This window comes from Taeniopygia guttata, chromosome 5, assembly GCF_048771995.1.
Source record: "Taeniopygia guttata chromosome 5, bTaeGut7.mat, whole genome shotgun sequence".
Taxonomy (NCBI): Eukaryota; Metazoa; Chordata; class Aves; order Passeriformes; family Estrildidae; genus Taeniopygia; species Taeniopygia guttata.
Window position 1 is genome coordinate 59,767,115 of NC_133030.1, and position 23,752 is coordinate 59,790,866.

Genomic DNA, 23,752 nt, shown 5'->3' on the forward strand with positions numbered 1-23,752 from the left:
CAACCTGTAAGTTTTTCTGTAAATTATGATATATCAACTACATTAATATAATATAAATATATATATAATTATAATTAATCCATACCAATATATTATGATAACTATATTAATTATTATATATTTGAATAAATTTGTATATACTATATATTATCATATATTATAATTATATATGATTATATATTATAATTGTATATTATATGTTATTATATATTCTATATATGTAAATTATTACTATATTAAAAAATCTTGATTAGAATCACTGAATGGTTTGGGTTGGAAGGGATCTTAAAGATCCTCTTGTTCCAACCCCCTGCCATGACAGGGACACCTTCCACTAGAGCAGCTGGCCTTGAACACTTCCAGGGATGAGGCATCCATACCAATTCAAGGTTTTAGCTGAGAAGGTGCTTAGGTTTATACAGTGGAATACAGATTAGGTGAAGGAAAAATCAAAATATAGTTCTTTTTTTTTAAACACAGAATATTTTTTCTTATTAATGCAGTTTTCTCATAAATTTAGTGTTTTGCAGGGAACTCCTGGAATGGGTTTTTTTTTCTGATCTAGAAATGCTTTTTCTTAACCTCTGCAATGCTCTGTGAGCTGGGAATTATGGGGTTTTTTACCAGTTTCTTTGATTAGTTCATTTGAAGACTTTGTAATAATTTAAATTTAAGATTAAGCTTCAGTGATACAAAATACACTTCCAGGTGTCAATGAGAGGTGGAATACAAATTCCTGAAGGTTCTAATTCCTCAGGTGTTCAGCAAAGGACTTCCTTAGGTATTGCTGTTTGTGCCTGGTAGATACCATGAAGTTAAAATTAATGTATTTGACTGTAGTGAAGGGTGGGCATGTGATAGATTTCCATCGGGGATAAAACCTGGAGGTGGGTATTGATTTTCCTGGTGTTTTTCCGTAGCTTCCAAGGGTACACTGCTGATTGGGACATAATAGCTATATTGACTGGAAAGGGGATTTATTTTTTTGTTTTCCTTGGGGAGCTGCTGAGTTCACGTCAGTTCAGAACAATATAGAAATTAAGGGATATACAATGATCCAATATTCAATCCAAAGGGCTTGAATGCCCCCCTGAAGGAAATGTCTCGTATCCTTGTCACTTCAGCTCTTCATCTTACCTTGGTTACCACATTCCTTTGTTTTGCAGTGTATTTTTTTCCTAACTCTCCTGACCTTTACACAACCTGGGCAATTTAGTCTGCTATTTTTTTTCCCAGAGAGATATCACAAATACCTTCTTTCCCCTCTGGCTCTGAGAGCAGCTCAGTGGTTTCATGAGAACTGTTGCAGTGAGAGCTCATTCTGGTGTTCAGGTTCTGCTGTGTTTCATTTGTGTGTGAGAAATACAGACAACTGTGGGGAAAAAAACCTTAATTCACACTGAAGATAGATTGGTTTTATTTCCTGTAATCTCCTGCTCCCACCACAGGTCTGCCAGATGCAAACCTGCCTGTGGTGGGGATATATGGGGATGTCAGGGTTGCTTAAATCAGCTGTAGAAATGAAGGTGAAGCTTTGTCTTTTCAGTGGTGATGACCAATTCCACAAGTGCTCTGGGTTTGAGAGGGTCCAGCTGAGTCTTGCTTCTGAAAATTAGGCATACAAAGCTACTTGTGCTTCTGAAATGGGTGTTTTTCCACTCAAGATTGTTTCCTGCATGTTCACAGCTCAGAAGACACAAAATATAACAGATTTGCAGCTACCTTACACAGCAGTGAATTTTTTGGGGGGGAAAAAACCCTGCCAGTTGGGTTGCTTTGGTACCAGAACCTCTCTTTTTGGTGTTTATCTTCCTTGCTGTTTCTACTTGACTCACTGTTTGAGTCTATGCACTGAAAGCCCTTTGATATCATTTGCCCAGAGAAACCCTTTCCCAGCTGGTGCCAGGAGATTTTATATAGATTCAGTCCTCCAATATTTTTCTGCAACTCTCCAACATCACTGGAAAAGATGTACAAGATTTCCCCCAGTTCCTATCAAAATAATTCACAGCTCAGTTCATGAGAGTGCAAGCTACAGTGAGAGGTGACCTCAGGAGAACTCTGGGCTGGGGTAACTTGAGAAGCACTAAAAGGACACAGATAATCAGCATTACCTTTGCAAAAAAAGCCATGTCTTAGAAAGGGAGATATAAGGCTTCCAAGGCAGCAAATTTGGTTTGCCTTAGGGATTTGTCATTAGACTATCCAGACTGCCAGCTAATGTAGGAATCTCAGTAAAGACTGTGCTCTTTCAAACTGGATCCTAAAGGATAATTTGCCAGGGAAACAGCTTTTGATGTTATTACATCATCCATCTGGGATGAGAGCAACACATTTCATACAAATGAGCAAAATGTAAATTTTTTTAATAGCTTTTTATCTTTTGAATGGGAGATGCAACAAAAGTGCAAAATACAAGAGATAAAACAAATTCAGATTTCCAGGGATTGGTACCACCATGGCCTGGCTGGTACAAGCTCTCTGCCTTGCTTGGTGCTGCTTGGGATCCACTGTGGTGTAAGATCAAAATCCAGCCTCTGACAATCCCAGAGACACAGTTTTCTGAGCAACTCCCATAAAAGCAGCCCAGGATCCTCTGCAGGCATTGCACAGACAGGTTTTTCTGCTCTCTTTTAGGACCAGAGACAGTTCCTTACAGAGGAGGGTGTGAGGGAGTCCTTGCATACATCCTCATGAAATGCTGATAGCATCAGCAAAGCAAGGTCTGTATCTGAGCAACCCACAAGGTAGGGGAGCCTGAAGAAAAGCCAGCAGAGATTAACAGCCAGGATTTATGAAGGTTACTTGGCCAGCCAATGTAGCATTGAAACACTGGAACACAAACAGCTGTGCTTGCTTGCTTAGGTTAAGTGTAAGGGTTATTCCAAAGAATTGGAAGTTACTTCCCAAAGAGGGAGAACAGGCTGCCTTCCCTGTTTGTCTGGGATTCCTGCTCTGGAGCTTTGCTGCTGCAGAAACAGGGCCATGTTTCACCCTTAGCTGAAAGTGAAAGGCTTATTGCTCCAACTAGGGAGTGATAAAATGAGTGGGATTTAATAAAAGCCATAGTAGCAAATGTGCCTTCTGAAATGAGCACTCACCTGCCCCTTCATGTGCACAGTTATTGCAGCTGGATGTCACACGCTGACTCCACTACACGTGCACACATCTTTTGTCTAGAAAAGCTGCTGAAAAAGGACTGATATTGGCTAATTTATTGTGTGAGTAATTGATTTGTTGGGTGTGAGGAATTGCTTTCACTGCAGTAACACCAGGAACACACAACAAAACTGGGAAATGACCTTGGTTTTTTTTCTGAATTCTGGTTTGTGAGATCATCCTTATTGCGTGGTTATTGAACTTTATATCCAATAGATGTCTGTAAAAAAAAAAATAGCTGTTTTTCCATCATTAACAAAAGCACTGAGCAGAAGCAGCAAGGCATCCAGCAGAATGATTAACAGCACACCATTCTTATCAAAGAGGGAATTTCCATATATATTGTTATATTTCCATATAACTATGGCAGTATGCTTTTTACTTGTAGATCTTGCTCCCCCAGCAGCAATAAAGGGGAGATTGTATTGTAATGAAGTTTAAATAGAGAAAATGACCAAAGAGCTGATCCTACTAAGAGCTGAAACAGCTTTGGCACGTGTTTAATGTTGCTGAATTATTCATTGAGCTGGCTGGGCAAATCGACATCGCAAAAGGAGAATAAATGAGGGGTCTGGAGGAAAAATGCTAAAGGATGTGACAGCCAAAGGTCCCCAGTGTCACAGGGAGTGACCCCACCTGAAGTGCCAGCGGCTGTCAGGTGCAAGATTTTTGTAAAGGAGGGAGTGGATGTTTTGGGTGTGCACACAGAGTGATTTTAGTGATGTTTGTGGGCCCAGCTCAGCTCAGTTTGGGATGTGTGACCTTCCCTTTGAGGAAAGGCATTGCAAAGAGCTGGCAGTGGCCAGCAGGCACTGCTTAGGGTCACAGGGGTTGATGGGGCAACTCATGGAGCATGTAGAGCCATGCAGGCTGAAAGATTAACCTTTTTCAGACACACCTATCTGGGGAACCTGCCACCTCTTATCCCTTTCAAAGGAGTCTTGCTTCCTTCTGTTCCTGCACTCCTTGTTCAGAAAGAGAGCCACAATTTTGCAGCTATTCCCCCTCTTCACTTTGTGAAAAACGCCAATCACTTGGTTTTTAAAATTTTAAAAGTTTAATAATAATAAAATGGTTATAAAAATAATAATAAAATTAAAGTAATAAAGTTTAGAGTTAGAACAATTACAAGACAATAAAAACCAAAGAATTACGGACGTCCAGGTGCTCTCGGACACTAAGTCAGGAAAAGCATGACTTGTGAACAAAGGAATCACCCCTAAACCAATACACTTGTTGCATATTCATACATCCTTCATGGTTATGCATACATTCTATTCTAAACAAGAAACTCTGTCTGTTGTATGTCAACTGTTTCCTTTAATCCCCATGATGTCTTTGAGTCTGAGCAAGGCCTGAAGAAATTAGCTTCTTCTGATAAGAAGCCATAAATTCCTCTCCTTTGGAAGATTTAGGTGTTCCTCAAAGTGAGTATCTCATCCCTAAAAGAAAACTTCCCCCACATACATCATCCCTATTTTAACATTATGTTGTAACCTAAAACTACATTTAGCACACTATGTAAGAGAATTAATACAGCATAACTTTCTAACATTACATATATAATATTCATTGTAATATTTGCAAAAAGCCAATCATAAAATATGCATTTTTCACAACTTCAAATCCTACAGAAAGAGAGCCACAATGGCTCATCAAACTCTGCATTACAGCCCTACATGTGAAGGAAGGGAGGGAGCTGGAGCCTGTTCCTTAGCAGGGCTGGGGTCTGGCACTTCTGGGGACAGTCTGAGCAGGGACATTGCCTTTCACTACACCCCACAGCAGCAGCTGAGAGGAGTGTCTGGATGAGCAGTGGTGCTACCTGGAGGGGGGTTAAAAAGATCAGTGTGATAATTGTGGCCTCACAGGCCTGCCTGTGCTGTGGTTTGAATCCTGCCTGGGGAGTAGAATCATTTCCTGGCACCTCTGTGTCTGCTAGGAGTAGAAATGTTGCCTCAAACACTGTAAATATCTCTGTTGCATATAGCTGTGCTCTCCTGGGTATTCTGCAAGGAAATATTCAGAGCACCTGGCTTCAGCTCCTGTTGCTGTTGCACTGGTTGGGAGATGCTGGCAGATGAGATTTTCAGGATTTATTCAGATGGGAGCTTTGCGTTTGCCCTGTGGGCAAGGCTGAATTTCCGAGCTGCAGACTCTATTTGTGGATTTGAGTCAGGCACAGACCCATATCATACCTGTATGTATAACCCCCTACCTGCCATTTTTAAAAATCAGGGTTAACTGTAGGAGGTTGAATCTTTCTAGAAAGGTGAGATTGCAGCACACTTTCAGCTGTCACTCCCACAGGATCTCACTTTTGCTGACCAAAGTGAAGAAACTGTAAAATGCTGAGGCATCCCCTATGCAGCCTTTTAGCATATTTAGATCCAAAATAGGAAGAGAGGGGATGTAAATATTTACTGGAACTGTGTGTCAGAGAGCACCCAGGGATCTGCATTTGGATAATCTGCATTGCAAGGGAAGTCAAGGGAATAGCAGATGACTTTGAAAGGCTGCAGTGCTGGATGTGTTTCTTAACATGCACAAATTGCTCCCTGATTTCTCAGGAAAAAGAAAAGCTCTGGGCTGATTATTGTTTTTAAATCTTATTTTAGATGTAGTGCCTGGAGACCCAGTCAAGATCAGGCTCTTTTGTTAGCCAAGATAAGAGCAAGCAGTAAGGTCCTTTCCTTGGAGAGCTTGCAGGGTGAATTTCACTGTGAGGAGGATTATTAAATGCAGGGATTGCCACATTTTTGTGTTGTCTGAGGGTCAGCTCTGCTTTGCCTGCTGCCTGCTCCTTTTTTCAGTCCCCTCACAATGGTGTTACCCTTTGGGTGAAGTGCTGGGTGGAAAGGTGAGGCAGAGGGGAGAAAAATGAGAGGCCTGCTCTGTTTTCTTCTCAAACCTTTTCCCTCTGAGATGCATCTGAAAGGTGAGAATTGGCAAACTCATGTGTCAGTGAGTCACTACATGCCTGGCAGTGCCAGTCAGCCCCATGTATGCCAAGAGCATCTGTCCCATCACAGAGAGGAAGGATGGGAAACGTGCCTAACATTGTTCTACAACACAGCCATACAGACGTCTGCCCACTGATGCTGAGCAGAGACATGTGTCTCTCCTCCTTTTCAGGAGCTGTTTTGGCCTCTTGACTGCAGGTAACATAAGCACAGGACATTATTGCCAATCCCCACACCCCAGGTCTCTGACCAGTCTGACTCAAAGCTGCTCCCATTCCCATTTTATTTGAACTCAGCTTTAAATACAGCTCACAGAGAAGGATGCAGATGTTTTGGTGGGAGATGAAGCAGAGCCAGGCCCTGGGATCACAAGATTCCTCCTGCCACATACTATAAATGATGCTTCTGCTGGGTATTAGAGGAACAGAACTACCCAAGGGCCTGAGGACCAAGTGCTCTGCTTTAATTATTCATCATTAGCAGCAGCTATTATTATTTAAGAGCCTGACATATTAACTGCTGGCCAGTTTCTTTCCTCGATTGCTACCATGCAGGGTCCTGCTCTTTTTGCTCTTGGGCCAAAGCAGAGCCCTTCTCCATTCAACCCTTTGCCACATCCCACACATCCACACCTCCTGGACCTCCTCTCCAGGCTGTTACTTGTACTTATTCATGCCAAGCCAGGCAGTGCTTTGCTGCTGGTGTTAATCCCAAGTTTGTGCTGGGATTCCCATCAATTTTCCCCTGAGTCTGACTCAGATGCTTTATACAATACATTCACAGGAGCAGCTCCCACCAGCAGTGCCAGCACGCCTTACTATCATCCTCATTCCTCCCTGAGAGGCACAGGCCTTGTTTACTCCTCTTTTAATAACACAGATGGTTTTAATAGTTCTCTGCCTTCGCCCCCACTTCTTTCTCCTTGCCTGTAGTCTGTTTAATGCTTCCTTCTAAGTGATGGCTTTGTCACTTAATCTCATTAAAACTTCTCTCCCTTGAACTCCGTGCACTGCTTATCAGACCGTAAGCCTAATCTCCCATTTGTAATTAATTTGTTCTGTGCCTCCTACAATTTGGCATCATTAGATAATGGCATCACCTCAAGGTCACTGATACACAGCACAAGGTAAACACCCATGGCTCCAGCACAGGCTGCTCTGCTGGGCTCCTCCTTCCTCCTCCTCCCTTTGGCACACGGCTGGATTTTATTGACATGTTTGTCCCTTTCCCTCAGCCACTTTCTGATGATGCTTCCTGTCCAGCCTGTGCTGCTGTGTGACTGCAGATCAATATCTCTGGCTGTCTACAAGCCAATGCTTTTCTGATACCCTCCTAGTGCAGGCTCATCCACACCAGTTTTCTGCTCACCTTTCACTTCCTTCCTACTTGGCCCAATAATTTATTTGCAGTGTTCTTCCTTCCCTTACATGTTTTCAAAACTTCCAGAGCTTTATCATAGAATCCTAGAATCACAGAATAATTAGGTTTGGAAGGGACCTTAAAGATCTCCCAATTCCAAGCCCCTGCCATGGCCAGGGACACCTTCCACTAGACCAGGCTGCTCTAATCCCCATTCAGTTGGACTTGAACACTCCCAGATATGTCCTGGTGGGCTTGGAGTTGGGAATAGGATACAGGAGCCTTTCACTTTCAGGCCTTTGGGCCCAGTGGATACTCAGTGGCTCACTTATCAATAGCATAGGTAGAAACAACCCATAAATCACTATTATAGTTTGATCAAGGCACAAACCATTATTATGGTTTGACATGCATATTTTGAAAAAAAGGAAAAATCCCAGATTATCACAGTGCATGGCACCAGTCAGTACTACCAGGTGATTTCTACTGTGAGATGAAGAATATTAAGCACTATGCAGAGATGAAAACCAATCCAGGGCAGCTCCCTTTAAGCCATGTGTTCACAGGCTTCTAAAGGAAGAAGGATACCTTCTGTAGTACTCCCATCTGTTCGCTGGGATTTGCTGGTATTGAGTTCTCTGGGACCTTTGCAGACTCTGGAAATTGGGTCAGTCCTGGTACAAGCTCAATCTCTTCATTTTTCCCAGTAGGTTTCTTTTTATCTCTCATATTTCCCTGTTTGGATGTAGTTTCTAAGAAACTCAAATGGATTTGGCCTATTCTTTCAAATTTTGCTGTTCTCTGCCTGAGAACAATCTACTAAACTTAAGTCCTAGATGCACACAGAGCTGTCATTAGATCATAGGCATTGTTATTCAATACAGTATTGACCACAGTATTCAGAAATTCAGCATTCAGACAGCTACAGAGAACAGCTCCAAATCCACTGCACACAGAGCAGGGGGGACAAAATCTCCCAAACACTAAAAAACTCAAGATTTTTAACACACTGGACTCTGCAACCCTGTTTTCTAATTGGCAGTTTTTGTAAGTATGCCTAATTTTTCTTGCCTGATAGTCAAGAAAGAAAAGATACCCGGACCTACTGGTGAGAGATTTTGCAGCCTTTTGGGACAAGGCAGGCTGCTGTAAAAGAGATATATGTTTTTCTGAGTGGGGGAAGCGCAGGAAGGACATTTTGCATTTGATCCTGTAATGGCTGCATACAGATCAGCCCTGGTGCCTTGCTGGGAGCTGGCACGAGGCCACCAGGTAAATCCAGTTTAATCCCACAAGAGCAGCTACAATAAAGTCATCCAGTGGCACATTTTGGCCAAGAGGCAGCTCTTACCTGGGGTTAAAGGGTAATTAATCCCAGTGAAATGTGCCTGGCCCAGCAGCAAGATGTCTTTGCAGCTGGCTGGAGAGCTGCTAGGAGCTGAGTGTTTTCTGTGGATGTGGTGATGCCTCAAGATGCTCGTTTAAGGCCAGGAAAACTTCGTGGTTATTGTCAGAAACAGCTTTGTGCTCAAAGGACATGTTGATAAGACAAGTGACTGACTGACAGGTTGACTTCAGGAGGCTCACTCCTGAGATCAAAGTCAGGTTTTATCAACAGATAAACCTTTCCTTTTCCTAAATGATCCGTATTTCCTAAACCTTCCTTGGTTTGGTCTCTCTCACTTCTCCAAACCATGCTGAAAACATGTTTTATTCAATTTTTATAACTGCCTTTGTGTGCTGCACTGCCATTCTCCGTGCTCACACAATCACTACACAAGTGTGACCAACAAAAGAGCAAAAATCATTTTTTTTGGTGTATACTCTGTTTCCTCTGAGAATAAGCTCAAGTTTGGCTTCGTTCAGCTGTGATGCTCTTGAGCACCATTCCCTGAAGAGAATGTTGCAGCACTAAATACCAGCTATCTACTATCAAAAGGGATGTTAAAAAATTCAGGTGTTTTTTATTTTTAATGATCCATTTGTCTTTTCAGGCTCGTGAGCTGGCAGTGAGATTGCTGTGATTTGCAGCCACAGGCTGCCTGTTTCCTCCTCTGCTTCCATGGAAACACATGTTGGATGAGGCAGAACCAGGCACAGACTTAAAGTACATGATTTCCAAACTATTTGCTTTTCCTTGCAAGGAGTCCTTTACCTCCTGTTGTTACAAAACTCGGTGTGAAGGGGAAATCTCCCTAGGGAGAGTCAGCTTTTGGAGGTGTCTGACTGGTGTTGATGCACAGGTTTGAAAGTATAATCCCTGAGCAGAGGTGAAATGCATGAGACAGAGCAGGGACAGTGCATTTTGGAGTTGGTGTCACTCTGGCTGTGGCATTTGGGATCAGTAAGAGTCCTGCTTTTATGTAAACTCTTGCATTACTTTTATCTCTTCCCTGGAGAGGTGAAGATTGTACCTTCTTCTGCACTTCAGGACCCCAAAGATACCAAATTTGCACATGTAATAGTTCCAGGTGTTCTCTGGGCAGCCCCTCTCCTCCCTGGTACAAACCTCTCTCCCTCAGAGTGAAAACCAGATTATTTGCAGTTTGCTGGTAAAATTAGGGAGGGCTGGGAAGAAGGCAGCAGCTCACACTGTGGTGTGTTCTGTGTGGGGAGTTCATTCAGAGAGAAACTGTAGGAGAAAATGGCTCTAAGGTGACAGCCACCAGCCCTTCCTATTCCTCACATGCAGCAGTCTCCTATTAGAAGGGCTCTCACCCTGCAGGGACACAGCTGGCTCTGCCACCCAGTGCCAAGCTGGAATCCCACTGCCATGGGAGCCAGATCCTACTTTGGGGGCAGAACCTGCTGTGGTGGCTGAGTTTGCAGGATCTGAGCCTCACCCTTGGCAAATGCACACCTGGTGTCTTCTAGTTGATTCCTATTTGTCAGGAAGAGGGGAAAAAACTCTTTTGGATGTGGTGACTGTAATGAGGCACTGAGGGAAATGAGTTGCTGAGTGCTGCATTTGCAGGATGTCTTTCCTGCATGGAAAAGAAATGTATTTTATCTTCCATCACCTGCAAAGCATTCATATTTTGAAGGCTGCTCGTGTCTGTGGCAGCCTAAGCACAAAGGAGGGCAGAAACCTTTATTACAGAACAAACCCCAGGCTATGCCCTTTCAGCTGCAGGAGAGGATGGAAGCCTCATCACAAAGCCCTGTCTCAGCCATCAAGAAGTAAAAGTAAATGTCACTCCATGCTGTCTGATGATTCCACAAGATTCACACTAATCAGAGCACTTCATTAATTATTTAGCTTCAGGGAAATGTGCCAAAGGGTTCTGACACTTGGGATGTACAAAGTAATTGCCACGTTTACTTCCCAGCTAATGGGGAGGCCAAAATAAATTGTACCAGGCTGAGTGGTCGTGTGTGTGCGGGCAGGGGCAGGACTTTCCTGCCCTTGCATGTGATTCCATCCACACCCCAGGGCCCACAGAGCTTCCCAATGTCTCAAAGGGCTCAGGGCTGTCCCCCTGTGTGTCAGCATGGGCTGGACATGTCACCATCATGGCCATCTCCATCCCTGCATCGTGTCTCCACGTGCCTTCTGCCCACTCCAGGGCTGCTCTGGCTCCTCCAGCCAGCGAGGGGGCTGCTGGTGGGTTTGTTCTGAGTTACCAGAGCAGGACTGGACCCTCTGTTGGGAGCAGTGCAGAGCCACATCCTGCAGGAGGGCTCTGCTCCCTCCTGGCTGCTGAACGCCCGGTGCCAAACCAGCAGCTCCCCCTGCTCCACAATAAGTAGGTCTCCACTGCAGGTTTGCAACCTGAGAAAAACAAACAAATGCAGAGCAGTGTGGCTATATTTATCTGAAATTTAGAAGCTGTGGTTCACAGGGAACTTTGATCACTTTAAATGTCAAGCAGTCTGGGAAAAGAATGAGGTGGGGGGGAACACAGCTAAAAAGAAAAGTGTTTTGGAAAAGGTAAGAGCTGCTGCTGCTTCCAAAACGAAGTCCTTCTCCTCTGGCCCCTGTATTAATCATCCTGGTGTCTCAGCATCAGGCTGGGGGTCCTCAGAGGCTGAGGTTTCCAAAGCCCAGCCCCACAAGTGCTGAGAACCAGCTGGACTCAGAGTCCTGCCCAGAATTCAGCAGGAGCTGATCACATCTACTGTGAAAGAGGAGGTTCATCCAAAACAAAATATGACAATTGAGCTTGGGGGTTGGGTTTGTTGTTTTTTTTTTTTGGTTTGCAAACTAAAATAAGATTGTGGCTTTCTTGAATTTATAATAATTTGAAATTAATGTCATGCCATTGTGGTTTATCTCTGATTCATCTGCAAGACATTAATTTTAAGTACCTGTCATTTGAAATTCAAGAACCTCACATGGGATACAAGGAATATTGTGCTTTGGATCCTTGGGTGGATTTATTAAGAATGAACTAACTGATATAATATAATGAGGCATTTGGTGGTACCTGGCTGAGTCAGGGAGTTTCATCAGAGCCCCATATACTTAAACGTTTGTAAGGAGAGAAACACTTAAGGAAAGCAGTTCTGAAATCCCAGCAGACCTTTGGTGAATCTTGCCCAGACCTATTTAAGTGTTCTCTTTTGCAGAAATGGAAAGCCCCCGTTTCTGCAAAAGCCAAACCTGTTGCAAGGGAATTCACCATTAATGCAGAATATGTAGTATGCTTCCTTCCACCTCACACTGCTCGTGTGCAGTGCTCTGGGATACAGCTATATTGGGATCTCTGCAAATCTGCAGCTACCCTGAAATTCCTGATGCTTCTACCATATCCACATGCTGTGGTTAAATGTGCTTCCAATAAGGAAAACACCTTCCCTTGTTTAGTTTTGTCCAGTGGACTTTCAAGCTACTGATTAATTGTAAAATAGAGAAAAATAATTCTGTTTTTCATGTATATATTCAAATCCACCCTATACCTCCTGTTTTGTTCACACTCATCCCAGGATAGAGAGCTATCAGTCCTCCTGCAGAAGCAGTCAGGAAAATGTGGTTTCGGTGTTTAACAATATTGTCAGGGAAATCTGAATTCCTCAGGCTTTTTCGTTTGGTTTCATAATGTGAAATAGTCTTGCCGAATCTATCTTTAATCCTTTAGCCTTGAGAATGGGAAATAAAATGGTCTTTTCTCAGATACATGGTGTCAGCATCCAATCAGGATCTTTTCATTGTGTGCAGAGAGGGAGCGAGGTTATAGGATAGCCAAGTGCTCAGAGATAGGATCTGTTCTTTGGAGAGAAACCCATTTCCACAAATTCAGTGGGTTCAACAGGGTTCTGCATTTTTTTTCTTCCTTCTCTTTTTCCTCCTTTTGCATCTGTTTGCATAAGATAACTAGTTTTAAGGATGACTGATCTTAAGTTCCTAATGAGCTGGCTTCAGGGTGTGGATTTTCATGGCATATTCTGGATGCTGGAAGCTTGCTCGACCTTGCTTATGGTATTTTCTGTAAGATATGTACATGTGCTCTGTTCTCTCTGCCCCATGTGAGGGGCTGTGCTGGGGCAGGGCCAGCCCCCCACTACTCAAACCATTTCTGCTTTTCTGCATTGTTTCACTTCCAACAGATGCCCTAAAATGCCACACAAAACCATTTTCCCTGTTTGTTTCCCCACAAACACAACTCTGACCACTTTTCAGCCAACACTTCTGGCACATCATTTCCTGATCTAATTCTTCTAATTGCCCTAGAGGCCCATAATAACATTTAAACTCAGAGTACTTCTTCATCCTCCAAAGCATTTCTCCAGCCAGTGCCCACACTGACTCTCAGCAGAACTCTGCTCAGTTCTCCCCTTCTCACAGCCTTGCACTGGCACCTCTGCCTTTCACATCACTATTTTATGTCCTTTATTGCTCCTTTTGGGTTCTTTTCCCCCACTTTGTGCCACGCAGCACCGTAGCACTGCTGTGATAAGCAGCCACACTGCCTCCTCCATTGCTTTTGCAAGCACTGTAGGCTGTGTTCACTCAGGACAGGAGCAGCTACTTCTTCCCCTCCCCCTGTCCAACCTGTCCCAAATTTCTCTGCAACCTCAGCCAGGATTTCCCCGTGTTAACAGCCAGGGTATGATTGGAGCTGTCCCTTTGCAGAGAGCATCCTGGTACCCAGGTGTGTCCCATCTGTGGAGCAGGCTGTTGAATCCAGCAGTGTGTCAGTGATTTCCTTCAGTTTTCCAGGGAAAGCTGGGGTTGCCATGACAATTGTCTGCTGCCCCAGCCGGTTCATGGCTGCAGCATCCACACACCTCCACCGTGAACGCTTTGCCCTCCCTGCAGGGCGGGCTGGGGGATGGAAAGAGGCCCTTGGTGAGATGCTTGAAGCAGCTCTCCAGCATAGTGAGTGTGGGAATCCAGGGCTTCCCTCTGGCTGCCCTGGCAGGTCTGGGACCCTGGCAGGGGTCAGGAACCCCCCTGGACAGAGCCCCCAGAGACACTGTCTGTGATCTCTGTCCATGGAAAAGAGTTTTCAATCTTACAGGATGAATTACAAGCTTTGAGTGTTTGATAAGAGTAATAATTAAATGTGAAACGGGTGCAAAAGTAAAATTTTAGGTTTGTAGATTAGGGGTTCAGAGGGGACAAGATGGAGGAAATTGGGTGTGTCTTGTCCTTTTTCTCCTTCTTCATGCCCTCCATGTTTCACTCTAATGTTGGCATTTTTCTGTTGATTTAGGCTGGGGACACACTGTCCAACGTAGGTGACAGATATTGGCACGTTATTGTAAATCCAGCACAGGTAGTTTGTGGTATTTAATGTTTGTACCATCCCACTGAGGGCAGAGCCCCACACGCTGCCCTGCAGGACAGAGCTGCGGCAGGGCAGCAGAACATGTTAGAGATAAACAGAATAAACAACCTTGAAACAGCACAGACGAATTATGGCTTCTGCTTTGGCAATGGGGCAGAAAGACAGAGACTTTCTACAATCTCGGAATCACCAATACCCACAGATTCCGACAAGTGAGAAGTTCAGGCCCTTCAGGGGAGCACCCTTCCCCAAGGAATATTACTTTTTGGGCACATCTGAAGCTGGGGAAAGGGGCTTGACTGCATTAAATTATTCAGCACCTTCTCCCCTGGCCTGAGTGCCAGGTACTGGAGCAGAGGAGCCAGCAGAAATGCTGCAAGTCACAGCTCATTCTTGAGCCCCCCTGGCTGCTTATGAGCATCCCAAACTCAATTAAGGGCTCGTGGCACTGCTGCAAATGTAGCCTCAGTCTCCTGAGCCTCTGCCTGCAGGCTGTTGGTTTAATTTGCAGTCACATTTGCAAAATTGTACTTGGGCAGAGCACCCCAGCCTCTGAATCAGCACCTGGAGCTTCACAACTTGGGTCTGATCCCAGCAGAGCCAGAGCAAAGGGTGGCCCTGCAAGGTGGAAACAAAGCTTTGTCATTTTTGGGGAACATCTTTCCTGGGGGCACACCAGGCTGCCTGAGCTCAGAACTTGGATGTGCAGAGGAGCAAAGGGCAGGACAGAACCTCTCCCTGGTGGCTTGTGGCACTGTCCTGTGGCACAGCCTCACTTCCCCAGCTCGGGCACTGGACACCAGACCTTGCTTCAAGAATTTGCTGAACATGCATCATCATCATCCCTTCAGGGCGTGCTTGGCCGAAGAGAAGAGTCCTCTGTGTCCCTTACACAACACCAGGCAGGGTTTCACCATTTCCAGGAGCACTGCAATCCAAATTCATCTTTAAACCTGGCCTCATCTCCCCTGGTCCAAGAATGGCAGGCAGTAGCACCAGCCTTGAAAGCTGTGCTGCAGAAAGGAGCAAGGCTCCTTTGTTGGAGCACAGATGTTGTGCTGGGTGCTGCAGAATCAAAGCCCAAAAAACAGAGGATGCCCCAAATTTAAATAGACCAAGCAGAGCCAGAGACCTCAGAGAGATGATTCCCAAGGTCACATAGGAAGCCTGTGGCAGACATGGGGACTGAACAGAGATCTCCTGAGGCTCAGCCACGCTCTGGTCTCAGGACTGTCTTCTCTTTTGTCTTCCAGTGCATTAAGAAGATCAGTTAATGAAATGGAATTAATAATGCCAGCTGCAGCACCAGCAATGCTGTAGGAGAGAAAAATTTCACAGCACAGGCTTAAAAACAGAAGGCTTGAAAATGGTAATAAGCTGCAAGCACTTCCCTTTGTAATGGGGGAGTGCAGGAGGTCAGAGAGAGTTTTAGGGTCTCTTCAGCTTTACTGATCAAATCTTAAAGGAGGAATGAAGATGTAGCAACTACCTCCCCAAGAGGAGAGAAACTCATGATTTTAAGGTTCCCAGCAACTGAAAAAAGTAGTCCCACTGGAAAGAATCAAAAGACTTTTCTAGGTCAATGGCAGGAACAGAGCCTTTATTTCTATGAACCTCGCAGTTCAAAAATAACATTAAAGAACCAAGAGAAATTATCCACCTCTGAAGAACCAGGAGTAAATCAAAACTCATTGTTATGTGTTAGTTGTGCTGCTGCCTGCAGTAATCAGGGAGCTCAAATGGCCACAGGAGACCTGGCCATCTCTGGGATGGCTGCTGAAGAAGGTCTGTGCCATGTTCACTGAGGCACATCAGTGGCTCAAAACCCAAAATTGTTTTTTAGAATGTCAAATCTAAGGAGTTCCCCCCAAAGGGCTCAAAAGAAAGGCCACCTTGTTCCCAGGGAACGAAGCAAGCATGAAGCTGGTCTCACCTGGGTCTTTCACCAACTCCTTTGGCTCATGGCACTGGCTTGCTGCTGAAAATCTTATGATAATAGGATCTTGTAATACAGTTATATACATTTATTATAGAGTTATATATGGTTATTTTATAGTTATATGTAGTTATATAATCCTGTTATACAGTTGGGACTCTTGAACTTGGACAAGGGGAGACCTCAGAGCACCTTCCAGTGCCTAAAGGGGGCTGACAAGAGAGCTGGAGAGGGATTTTGGACAAGGGCATGGAGTGATGGGAGAAAGGGGAATGGTTTTATCTGACAGAAGGCAGGTTTAGATCAGATATTAAGAATAAATTCTTCCCTGGCACAGGCTGCCAGGAGAGCTGTGGCTGCTCCATCCCTGAAGTGTTCAAAGTCAGGTTGGATGGGGCTCTGAACAACCTGGGATAGTGGAAGGTGTCCCTGCCATGGCAGGGTTGGGAACTGGACCATCTTTAAGGTCCCTTCCAATTTATACTTCTATGATTAGATACATCTACACATATCCATATCTAAAAATATACATCTATAATCTCAGCCTTTGAGCAAAGATGGGTATGAAGAGCAGTTTTGCTGAGCAGAAAGTGAAACAGAGGCAGCAAAGCAGAAGCTTAGCATGTCTCAAAATCACACTTCTTGTCCTTGTGAACAATCTAAATATTTTGACTGATGATTAAAAAAAAACCCTATAAATCCAGACACTTTAAGACTTAAAAAGAAATTGCAGAGAGGCTGGAACATTAGGTGACATGACAGGACAAGGGGCTTCTTTTGTTGTGATTGTTCAGCTTCAGACTTTAATTCTGACAGTTTAAGACCATATTGTCTTTTTTTACCAGCTTATTGATTCCTTTTGTGGTCTGAAGACCTGAGAAAAAAGGTAATTCATCACTGCATTACATCTTCTAAGACCTGGGGCAAAGGACAGCAAGGACAGAGCTGTCTATGTGCTTCCTGTACTGTGAGAAGTGATGGACCTGAAATATCCATCAGCATCTCCCAGCTCATGGCCTTGCCATTTGAGCTGCTTCTGAGCAGCTCTGCAGACCAGAAAATGTGCAAGAACGAGCACAAGACAGTGAAAAGGATGAGAGCAGAGCCAGGATTTGGCCCATCCTTCTGCTATTGACAGCCTCCTCACAAAAATGTAATTGCTGGCTGCCCTTACTTAGAGTGCTCAGTCAAAAATTCCCCGTTGCTCTTTAGAGCCTCGAGACATATTAATGCAACTTTTAAAATAGCATCCTCTCTATTTTTGTTGCTAATGCTGAGAACAAATTAGCTTAGAAAAATAACCCAATGATCTCCCTTAATGCTATTGTTCTCCTAAAGTGCTAAGTGTCAGGATCTTTCAGCACCGCGTCGCAGATCTGGCACTGCCCTCAATGTGTCCCACGGAGTCTTGACGTGGAATGATGCAGGAAAACACAGTCAGTCCAAAGTGCCTTCAAAGTCACTGCACTCCAAACAGTGGTTGCAGCTCTGTCTGTGGATTTTTAATCATTAAATCATCTTTGAAACCAGCTGATTTCCAGCCCTGCCCTCCAGCAGGGTTGTTATGGGACAGTCCTGTGGTGGAACAGTGGGTGCTTCTGAGCTTTTATGGACTGTTATGGTCCATTCAAGTATATTTACCTAAAAAAGCCTTAAATGTTGCTAACTCTGACCTCATCAGAGCTCATCAGTGGTGCACAGGTGGGTTGGGTCACCGTGGAAGGACCTTTGGAGGGAAACAAGGTAGGGCTGGAGCGCCAGTCCTGCTGCAGGATTTCCTGTCTCCCTGGAAGGAACACAACCCTGGTGGCCACACACCATGGCAGGGTGTCCCTGTCCTCTGCAGAGCTACAGTCTGCACCTCCTTTGGCCACCCAGACCTGGGTGCCCCACGCCTGGAATTGTTAAAGGCCAGATTGGATGGGGCTTTGAGAAACCTTGTCTAGTGTACGGCATCCCTGCCCACGGACAAAAGGTTTGGAACTAGATGAGCTTTAAAGTTCTTTCCAGCCCAAATCATTCATTGATTCTGTGATTCTGTGACCTCTGTTGGAGTTGGAGGGATGGGAGAAATGAGGCAGAGAACAATACCCTACACATCTTCACCTGGCCAGTGGCTTCCTGCAGTGATCCTATGGGTAACTTTATTTTACATCCTGCAGACACAAATCTTTATCTCCAGAAGAGCCACAGAACAGCCAAGTGTTGATGAGCCCTCTTGGCTTGTGGCTGTGCTTCATGTGACCTCACTAACACGTCTGAAGACCTGTAACAATTCCAGTAACATCCATGGCAGAAGGAGGCTCCCAATGGACAGTGCTCTGAAGGGAAGCAAATTCCACTTACTACTTTTCATCCTGCTCCTATTCATGATCACAGGAAAGCTCTCCTCCAACACTCAACTCTCCTGCAGCTGATGCCAAGATCTCTGTGCATGTCTCACCCTTTTAAGATCCAGGCAGTGAAATGTTTATTTGTGTCTTGCAGCCTGCTCCTGGTTTAGTTCTGTGGCAAAGAAGCAGTTCTTAACCTCAGGACTGATGGCCAAGTGCTTAGTCCTAATTCTGTCTCACTACTTACTGAATGCATAACTCAAAATTTCATTGTGGAAATGCATTTTTTTAATCAATGGCCATTTTAGTGCTGGATCCACCCAGTGCTGATTGGGTTTTTGTGCAACTTCTGTAGTCACACACAGAGTTGCTTCTGGCCCCCACCTGCCTCAGGTCCTGGGACAAGTGAGTGCACACTGGAAACTTTTCTTAGCCTGTGTGCATTTTTATGTGTTCATCTTCATGTTCCAGTTCAGTTTTGTTTCTGACACAAATGCAGTGTTTTTGTTACTGCTGGTAAAGCAATGGGTTCTGGTGCCTGTGGATTAAAATAGTCCTGGAAGTAATGTGGGAGAGTCCAATGACATGGGCCAGCTCTGAAGAGACACTTTTCCAAAGGGGAGTAAGAATTTAAACAGGAAGCCTGATGGTGTGGTACATTTTGGTAGCCTGGAAGAGAGAATGGAGACATCAAGTCTGAGGTGAGAAAAATTTCTACAAACAATGAAGGCAAGGAGAAATCATTAACAGAATGTTAAATGTATGTGGACCACTCTTCTGCCCAAAGGGAATTTGTCCTTCATACTTGACTGAGAAATTTGGGTTACAGTGAGACCAAACAGATCTTTTTCCTTTTCTCTGCTGTGTTGCTGGTGATAGACCCCATTAGCCACAAATTTTACCTATGCACTATGTTTGGGGTGTCTATGGCTATTCCAGGGACAAAGATGCAGAAGTTTTATGTGAATTATGTCTCTGTTTTATACACACTGCTTGTAAATACTTCATATTATGTCTTGGTGCTGGGAACCTCATTGTAGAGCTGCAAAGAGTTTGCAGGGCAAAATGTATCAATAGGAAAAATTTCTGCTCTTGTAAATGGTCTAAACCAATTGCTCCATGCTTAGAAATCATCCCTTGCCAACCTCTTTCTTCCTTTTTTTTTTTTTTTTTTTTTTTTTTTTAACAAAGCCAAGAAGAAGACAAAATACAGATTTGTAACATTATAGATGGTTGAATCTTTCTGTATGCAATGACAGCTGAAACCAGTTCTGCCCCAATTATTTAGGGGAATGAAGATGCTGGGTTCAAGCCTAAGAAAGTGGTTTTGGGGATCTCAAGGATGGCTTTTAAACATGAAGAATAGCTGTTGGCCTCTCTAATTCCAGCAGAGTTTCCTAGGTGTGGTGAATTTCCTTAAATTTTGGATTTCTTCTATAAGATTACTTACCTGAGAGAAGGATAAGTGATCTATTACTGCCAGTTGGAGGAGATATCTATTAACTCAGGTATTAAAAACCTTTAATTTTTGGAGCCAAAATAGCAGAGGGGTTCAAACTCTATTCCCCACACTGATGAGTATCTGATCCACTGTGTCTGTGCTGGTGTCTGTTTCCACATAAAAAAAGCAAAATTCAGTAAAATGCAGCTAAAGTGAAATTATTTCATGAACTGTGATGATCTAAAGGTTTAAATCCAGCCTTAGAGCTGAGAGGTGCCCAGCTGGGGTCATTCTGCCCAAAATGACAGGACAGAGTCTGATATACTGGTCACTCTTCTGTGAAATGGGTGACTTTTAAGGGAGTTTCTTTATATTCCTAGGCACTCCAAAATCTGAAAATGTAAACAGGTTGGGTGGCAAAGGATTTTCTTTCACAGTGTTTGCCACGTGTGATTATTGCATGGTTATGATGTCTCTGCAAGGCTATTCATATAACTTTATTGCTGGGGAAACTGAGGCAGAGGCTGTATCCTGCTGGGGAAGGAGTGGTGGTGCCCACTGCTGTTAAACTGAATATTAAAATTCAGCTATTAGTGTGCTTTTCACAAATTGTCCTGTATTCCTGCACTCTTACACCTCAAATCCCGATTTATGCAGCATTTTGGGCAATGAGAGGAGGCAGCACACCCAAACCTTGTGCACCTGGGAGCCCTCAGCATCCTGGTGAGGCAGGGCTTGGCATGGGGAGCCACAAGGGTCACCCCATGCCTGCAGGGTTTTCCAAAAAAATAGCAAAATAGGGGCTGCTCTGCAGGGCTTGGATCCTGACCTTGTTTATTTTCCTGCCTGCTCCCCGACTGGCTGGGCAGAGGAGATGGAGGCAGGGAAATCTGGAGGGGTTGTGTGAAATTTGGCCTTCACAAAAAGAAAAAAAAAAAAAAAGGAAAAAAAACCCCAAAGAAAATACCAGATTCCATCACTGTCAAGAAATTTCTGGAACACGAACTTCCACATAGGAAACACTGCTCAGCCCCCCCGCGCTTTACCCACACCCAATTTGTTTTTATTTCTTTGCCGTCAGGTTGCCTTTAACCATTTCCATGGCTTAGGAGGCTAAGGCGGCGGAGCGCAAGCTTTTGATTTGAAAAGGGACCGCATCCCCTTTTCAAAGGAGCCCTGCTCCCTAGGGCAACCACATCACAGTGCTGATTTGCTGCAGTGGAGACCGCAGCGCGTACAATATGCCCTCCCCCTTCCTCCGTGCTGCTTACAGCATCAGTCCGGAGCCGGGCGGGGAGGCGGCAGCGGTACCCACCGACCCACCCATGCTCGGCAATGCCTGACTGCTAAGGCACAGCTCCGACCACAGCACCGGCAAGCCCCCAGCTCTCCCGAGATGCAAGCCAGTGCCGATTCCACCAAGATGGACTGTCTTTGGAGCAACTGGAAATGTCAGGGTATTCTATCTGTTCTGGTGTTGCATGCTAGGACTGCATGGCAGAGGAGGCAAAGGCAGGATCCATCCATTTTTGCATTGTTCACCTGTGGGCCTTTGCATGTTGTTTCCTCTCCCTCCCTGCGAAGCTATTTTTTTTCTTTGGGGGTGGGGGGGAATTTTAAGCAAGAAAGATTTAAAGCCCCTATTTCTCTTCTCGGAATGCATTTCACCCATCCGCAGGTGTCTCACCCTGAAAGCATCCAGGATACAGGTCCTCCCTTCTTCCCACCTTGCAGCTCATTCCCAAAGCATCCGCCCTTGCCGTGAGCGGCGTCATTCCTCATCCTCGACTCTCTCCGTCGGGATGTCGCTGCCATCATTTCCCACCTTTGGGGCTTTAGGGAGCCGGGTGCCCGCTGGGGCTGGTGGCGTTTGGGTGCCCTCCTGCCCACGGACACACCCAGAGCCGGGCTCAGCCTTGTGTCACACAAAGAAAACGCAGCTCCGGCAAGGAGGGCGACAGAGCCGGGGTGGACCCCGCTTCCCACTTTGCTCTAGGATTATTTAAAAAAACAACCAAATTAATCCTTTAATTAGGCTCCCGAGCACTCTTTTCGGGGGGTGCAACATTGCGGTGATGTTGTCTCGCTGCCGCGTGGGCGAAGGGAACAATAGCATCTCCCTTTTGGGGTGGTTTTCAGCGTGTTTGGAGCGGGTCGGTGTCTGCGCTGGGTGGGGCTGGCCACCTTCCCCAGTGCCTTGGGCAGCTTTTTCAGCCATTTTTAGGCGGCTTCACACTTCCCAGCCAGCATCCAGCCTTTGTTTTGATAAAAGACAGTGCCTGTGACGCTGCTCGGTGCGCAGATTAGAGGGAGAAAAGCTAGCGGCTGATCCTGCCGGGAGGGCTGGGCTGCTTCAGGCAGGCTTTGTTCGGATGGATTTTTGTCATTTTAAGGTGCATGTTTACGCTGAACAGTCAGTTCATGGTGCTCAGAGCAGGGTGCCTGGCAGAGAGATTACTCCATGGCATCATCTCATTAAAGATCCAGGATGCTTGCAGGCATAGTTTCATAAAGCTCGATGCAACAGAAGCTGAAAAACCTTCCTAAAGTGTTTTTTTGGGGGGAGGGGTGAGGATGGAGAGACCTTTTAGACGCCTGTCTTTATGGAGCTTGGTATTTTTGCAACCTCAATTCAGCATCTAATTGTATTTAGGGACTGAGGGTTTTTTAAGGAAGATGAGTAGCTGGAAAGTAAACATGCACCTGTTAAATGCCAGGCTCCAGCAGCTCTGCTTTTCCACACCGAAATGAAGGGCAAGGGTTCTCCATGTGTTTGTGGGATTCATTAAGCTCAAATGAGAGAGTCACAACCAAACTTTAGGGTCTTTTCATCTGAGCTTTGCAGATGAACTTCCTCGTAGGGTGGGGTTTGGGTATTGGTTTTTCTTTCAAAATGCTCAGTGTTTTGCTGATTCTTGTAAAAACATTGACTTGCTGAGTCAGATTGCTGAACCACCTGTTTTTAGAACGAAATTGAGTATTTTCCTTCTTATCAGAAAAAAAAAAATCATAAATTAAAAAAGGGGAATAACGAAGAGCATGCTGCTCTTGTTTAGATAGTAATTAATAATAATAGTGGGGTTTCTCTTCTTCAGTGCTTTCCTTTTTGAAAGTGGGGTAGATTTGATGAAAATGGAATGACACAATATGTCCCATGCTGATTTGAAAAAAAATCCCAGGTCTGAAAAATCAACGCAGTTAAAATAAATCACTTGCCTCACTTCCACAGCATTTGCATTTTTTTTTCTTTTCCTTGGGTGGTGCTTTATGATTCCAAAATGATCCTGCAGAAAACATGAAATAGCCACAGAATATTATTTCTGTCATCAAAATTCTTTGATCAGTCTCAGATTAAAATAGAGGAAATTTAAAATTCAGGAGAATGAAGACTAAAGACGATTCATTGATTCCTTTAATATCTATTATTCATGTTGTTCTGTCTCAACCTGGAATATCAATTTTGTGCAAATCTGGAGTTGTATAATTTTTCCAGCTTGATTGTCAATGGAATTATGGTTCCTCCCTGAAAAGTCTGGAATGTGTCTGTGAGTGTAACAGATGCAGAGAGAAACCTCAGTAAATACAGAGCATATTTTTATGGAAATTATGGAGATTCAACAATGAGGTTAACACGAGTTTTGATTACTCAACAACCAATCCTGCAACTAGCTGTATCATTGAATTGATCCTGGTGTAAAATTGGGTGGGGATTGTGAGAATATGCAAGGATTCTTGGTGAGGCTTTGACTTTGCCCAGCTCAGTCGAAGTACTGGTCTTTCCCTTGTAGTGAATCAACTGCTGCTGCTGCACACATTTAGAAATGCTGTTT

The 23,752-nt window shown here is 44.5% G+C and overlaps 1 protein-coding gene across 2 annotated transcripts in view; it reads left to right on the forward strand.

The window, feature by feature from the left end:
* RTN1 (reticulon 1) overlaps positions 1-23,752 on the forward strand; it is a 122,506-nt gene that overhangs the window by 84,404 nt on the left and 14,350 nt on the right. The window contains 1 exon segment of one of the 2 annotated variants that reach the window (NM_001245755.3): positions 21,200-21,379. Within the exon segment in view, the coding sequence (NP_001232684.1) occupies positions 21,319-21,379 (61 nt within the window). The 5' untranslated portion in view covers positions 21,200-21,318. 2 annotated transcript variants of the gene reach the window in all.